The 5,660-nt window shown below is 45.8% G+C and overlaps 1 protein-coding gene across 1 annotated transcript; it reads right to left on the bottom strand.

Annotated features, from left to right (window-relative positions):
* Nucleotides 1-210: 210 nt before the first annotated feature.
* On the bottom strand, nucleotides 211-4,179 carry NKX3-1 (NK3 homeobox 1; the record flags this gene model as incomplete). The annotated part of the gene is made up of 2 exons (XM_081333386.1): nucleotides 211-787; nucleotides 3,906-4,179. The coding sequence occupies 2 exons, from the start codon at nucleotides 4,177-4,179 to the stop codon at nucleotides 384-386; spliced, it is 678 nt and encodes a 225-aa protein (XP_081189512.1). The 3' UTR covers nucleotides 211-383.
* Between the last annotated feature and the right edge of the window lie 1,481 nt (nucleotides 4,180-5,660).

The raw sequence follows: 5,660 nt of genomic DNA, 5'->3' as shown, positions 1-5,660 counted from the left end.
GTAACTAGGGCTGAAACCTGGTATCTTTGTAATTATCATTCTCCAGAGTTATTAGCTCATTCTGGAAAGTGGTGCTTTGGGCATTCCTGTTTTAATGCCTTTGTTGGGGTACCATAATTCTTTCACGATATGTTAATGGGGGTGTGTAATTGCCTAGCATTGAGAAAATAGAGAGAACCTCCTTACTGCATTCGTGATTGCTCTTTTGACAATCCCTCAACCTGGAGAGTGAGAAGAGGACACCCTGCAGTGGAGGAGGAAACAGGTTGACCAAATCTCTCTGCAAAGTCTACCTGGGCAATCAATTTTATGGTAGCAGTGTTAGCAGGGAGCAGATGCGGACATACAAATCCCTGAGAGACCTGGGTCATTGACAGCATTATTTACCAAAAGATTGGGCTCCAGCCATTCAGATAACATAAATATGGATTGTACTGATAGGTGTGGTATACGGAAAGTGCTAGGGTAGCCCTAGAGAAATTGTTCTCTCTGAAGACTGGGAGAGGCGAGTTCTTCTCAAGTTCTCCAAGTTCAGATGCCAGTTGCTTCCTCTTGGTCTTATATCTTCTGTTCTGGAACCAGATCTTCACTTGGGTTTCGGTGAGCTTCAGATTCTTGGCAAGGTGAGCTCGTTCAGGAGCAGACAGGTATTTCTGGTGGCTGAACTTCCTTTCGAGTTCAATGACCTGGCTGTGGGAGAAGGCTGCCCGTGAACGCTTCAGCTGTTTGGGGGCTCTCAGGAAGGACTTGGAGGAATGCTCACAGTTTGGCTGATGGACATCTGGATCTAGCAGGCAGGAAAAAGATGGATACAACTTCAGCAATGGCTCTTCAAAAGAGGGCAGACAATTTCACCTGACCTCACTTGAGATAAAGAGATGGAACAAATGTATGGATACTGGAGTTGCACCTTGCATCCCATACCATAACACTGTTGGGTTAATTTAGCAGGTTGGGCAACCCATTCAAAAGGTTTTTATTGAGCAAACCATGGTTAGGCTATGGCCTAGTGCAAAGTGAAAAGCCAGCCATACTAATCCATGAAGAAACACTATTGTTTGATTCACCACATAAACCATAGTTAACAAACCATAATGACTGCCTTCATGCATTATAAAAAGGTAAAGGTTCCCCCGCACATGCGTGCTAGTCATTTCCAACTCTAGGGGCCGGTGCTTATCTCCGTTTCAAAGTCAAAGAGCCAGCGCTTGTCCAAGGATGTCTCCGTGGTCATGTGGCCAGCATGACTAGACGCCAAAGGGGCACAGAACGCTGTTACCTTCCCACCGTAGTGGTCCCTATTTTTCTACTTGCATTTTTACGTGCTTTCAAACTGCTAGGTTGGCAGAAGCTGGGACGAGTAACAGGCGCTCACTCTGTTACGCGGCACTCGGGATTTGACCCACCAAACTGCCGACCTTCTGATCGACAAGCTCAGTGTCCTAACCCACTGAGCCACCGCGTCCCTGTTCGTGCATCATACCACACCAGAATTGAATAAACCGTGTGACAGCTTTGTGCAATTTGTGAAGCTAACCACTGCCTTTGTATTGGAAAAATCAGGAACCATCCATTTGGAAGTGGTTCAGAAGGAGATCCCATCCATGGAAATGGGCATGCGTCCAAAGCATTTTACATCCTAAATTGCACAAATCTTTGCAACCTGCTTCAAATACTTTGAATAGGCCCATTTCTATAGTAGTTTTAAAAGAACAATGGTACTATTACTGACTGGATATTTGTTAAAGGATCTTACTACTTATCCTATGAGGTTCTTCCAGTAGCAGCTGAGCTGGTCTACCAATGTACTGTTACCCACTTTGCCACAGTTAAAATACTTCTGGAAAACCCATAGCAATGAAGGCATGGAGTCCTCCTTCCCTGTATGCCTACAGCACCTGTTATTTACAGATAGACTGCCTCTTGACATGGACGTTGATTTAAACCATGATGATTAGCTTTCTTTGAAGGACTCATTTTCCATGATTTTAACAACTTCATCTCCTACAAATCATACCAGGTGATACCGAAGGGCTCTGATAACACCCAGAGCATAGTAAAACAACTCAAAGAAGTAGTGAAAGATTGGAAGACGTGGAGAGACCTGGCCCATGGAATTTTTCGTCACACTTTACTAGGGGATTTTTTTTTCTGTTTCTTTTTGCATGGGAAACAATTTGGCAAACAAAAAGCCATTTCCGTAAATGCAGTTTGAAGTCTATCAGCTCAGGCCTCTCTCCCATCACATCTGTATATATGTATTGAATTTATATAGCTGACTATCTCAAACCATCCTTAATCAACAATCATAAAAGCAACTAAAACTCTTGATACTCAGTACAAGAAAGAAATTAAGTACAAATAACAGCCAAGGTAGTAGCAATAAGAAGAACATGAAACCTCTGTAATTTTTGATGCAGAGAATTCTTTAGATTTGTGCATGAATTCTCCAAGCGCAACACTTCATAATGGGACTCTTTGCCCCAAAGAGAGCACAATAGCTCTTCTGGACATAACACGGAAACCCTATAAGAGATATTGAGATACTGTCATCTTATCACAAAAAAGATGTTGAGAGTTTGGAAAAAAAATCAGAGAAGAGCAACTAAGATGATCAAAGGCCTGGAGACTAAAACAAAGAAAGGCTGCAGGACTTGGGTTTGGCTAGTTAGTCTAAAGGAAAGAAGAAATAGGGGAGACACGATAGCAGTGTTGCACTATCTGAGGGGCTACCACAAGGCAGAGGGGGTCAGGTTGTTCACCAAAGCACCAGAGGGAAGGACAAGAAACAATGGTTGGACATTGATCACAGAGAGAAGTAACCTGGAACTAAGGAGAAACTTCCTGACAGTGAGGACAATCAACCAGTGGAACAGCTTATCCCCAGAAATCGTGGGTGCTCCATCACTGGAGATTTTTAAGAAAAGACTGGACATTCACCTGTCTGAGAGGGTATAGGTTCTCCTGCTTGAGCAGGGGGCTGGACTAGAAGACCTCCAAGGTCCCTCCCAGTTCTATTCTATTCTATTCTATTCTATTCTATTCTATTCTATTCTATTCTATTCTATTCTATTCTATTCTATTCTATTCTATTCTATTCTATTCTATTCTATTCTATTCTATTCTATTCTATTCTATTCTATATAAGCAGTCACCTCAACTTGCCCAGCAATCTTGAAAAGATTTGAACTCAACTTCCCCTATTTCATACTTAGAGGTCTAGGGGTAACATGAGAGCAGTGTACCAATATTTGAGGGGCTGCCACAGAGAAGAAGGGGTCAACCTATTTTCCAAAGTGCCAGAAGGCAGGACAAGAAGCAACGGATGGAAACTAATCAAGGAGAGAAGCAACCTAGAACTAAGGAGAAACTTCCTGCCAGTGAGAACAATTAACCAGTGGAACAACTTATCTCCAGAAGATGTGGGTGCTCCAACATTTTAAAGGAGACATTGGACAGTCCAGAATGGGTATAGGGTGTCCTGATCAAGTGGAGGTTGGACTAGAAGATCTCCAAGGTCCCTTCCAACTCTGTTATTCTGTTGTCTGATGTTCTATACAACATAGGAGCCACCTTTGCCTGAGGCACGAAGTTTTGGGTATCCGGATTCTCTGAATTTTCATGTTACCTGCTTGCTTATGGTTTTGCTGCCTGACCTCTGCCAACACAGCGTAGGACACTTGTGTTGGAACAGAATGACCAAAAAACTCAGAAGTCATAACAGGTGGTACTTTTTGGTCACAAGGGTTAGTCTCAAAAGATGCTCCCAGGATCCGTTTCCCCCCCCTCCTTTTTCTTTTTTTTGACACCCATTTGACCGGCCGCGGGGGATCCAGAGTGGAAGAGTCGTGCTCAGGATATCGTGAGAACACGGCCGTTTGCAGGAACCACAGAGTTCACCTTACCTGTTGCGTCCGTCTCGGAGGCTCGGGGAGCCCCGAGAGGGAGGAGACGCCTCGGGCTGGTCTCCCCTGGAGAAGCTCCGTCGGAGCGATGCGGGCGCGACGGCTTTCCTGCCTTCGGCTCCGCGCTGGAAGTCTGCCGCGCGTCGCCCTTGCGCAGGATGTCCTGGATGAGAAACGAAGTCAGTTGCTTGGAAGGGGGGTCCAGGGCGGCTCCGCCGACCCCATCGGCGGGCAGCGGCATCCGCGGGAAAAGGGACTGCTGGGCGCTCTGCATGAGCTTTGCTGGCGCGGAAAGGGGCGCCCGGGCGCTCCGCGCAAAGTTTGGCCAAGCTCGTGCGCTTTAGGTTCCCCGCACGTCGGGAGGGTCGCTTATGTAGCTGGGCGGAGGGGCGGCGAGCCCTCCTCGCTGGGGATTGGTGCCTCCGGGCCCGAGATACGCCTCGTGGGCTTCTCCACCCAACAAGCCGGGCCCCCGCTGACCTCCGCCGTGCGCTTCGGGCCAGCGCGTCCCTCCCTCCCTGCCTCCCAGCCTGCCTGCCTCCTCCTTTCCCTGCGCGAGATGCTTTGCAAGGAATGGACCCTCGAGACAGCGCTACGACGTAGTAGTGTTTGTAGGAAATGCCCTCGCGAGGTTCCGGGGTCCGCTTCTCTTCGGACTGGAAGGCAAGCCCGCTCCAAGCTCTCGGTTGCCTACTCCAGCCTTCCCCAAGCGGGCGCCCTCCAGTTGCGTGGGACTTCAGGATCCCGATGGACTGGGACGGCGGGAGCTCACGTTAAGCCTCTCCAGAGGTGGGAAGCCTCGGGGAGGTTGGCCTCTGCTCAGGGGTCAGTCCCGTTGACCTCGTTGAGCCTTCTCTGGGTCTGCTGGACAGATCTTATCCTGGGTCTGCCTCGGAGGAGAGAAGGACCTGGTCGCCTCACCTGGAGTTCAGGGTGAAATTTCCATATCAGCGTCTATAGATTTGCAGCTTCTCTTCCGCTAATCACAAAAAGCACCCCACTCTCCAATTCGCTAAGATTTTCCTCCTGGCGGAATATCTTTGGCATTGGTGTCCAACTCAGAAATAAATAAGAGCAGGTGCTTGCTTTTCAGATACCCCAATGTTGAAAAAAAAACACAACACCCCAGTGTTTTGTTTCAACAGTGCTTTTGAAAGAAAGGCAAAGCCCAATTAAAATAATAATAATAATAATAATAATAATAATAATAATAATAATAATAATAATAATAATAATAATAATAATAATAATAATAATAATAATAATAATAATAATAATAATAAACATCTTTGCACAATCCCTCACCTTCTGAACTTCTCCAGACCCATACGGCTACAAAGTCTACTGTCCCCATTGGCGTGTCCATCACACTGACTTAAGATTATGGGAGCTATGCCCGCTAGCATCATGAACCCAACACAACGGGGAGCTTATTTTTGTGTTTTTGTAGGAAGGGACAGTTCTACAGCAACAATGTAAGTATACAACAACACATCTGGAAGTGAGCTAGGCAGCATATAAATGTAATAAATAAATAAAAATAAAAAGTGATATATATGTGTGTGTGTGTAAATTTTTTTTTTGGGATTGCTAACAAAGAAAGGGATAAAAAAAAATAATTACACAAATATGAGCTGTCATGCTGTGACTACTGCCTGTTGATAGCCTTGGGTTAGGCTGAAACAGGAAATAAGATTTGTCCCATGTTTGGGGCCTAGCAAGGTAATCTAAATACTTAACAAACATTTATATATA

This window comes from Vipera berus (assembly GCF_964194415.1).
Source record: "Vipera berus genome assembly, chromosome: 8".
In the NCBI taxonomy this organism is placed as follows: Eukaryota; Metazoa; Chordata; class Lepidosauria; order Squamata; family Viperidae; genus Vipera; species Vipera berus.
The sequence above is the reverse complement of the archived record's forward strand: the minus strand, read 5'-3'. Positions and strand labels throughout refer to the sequence as shown.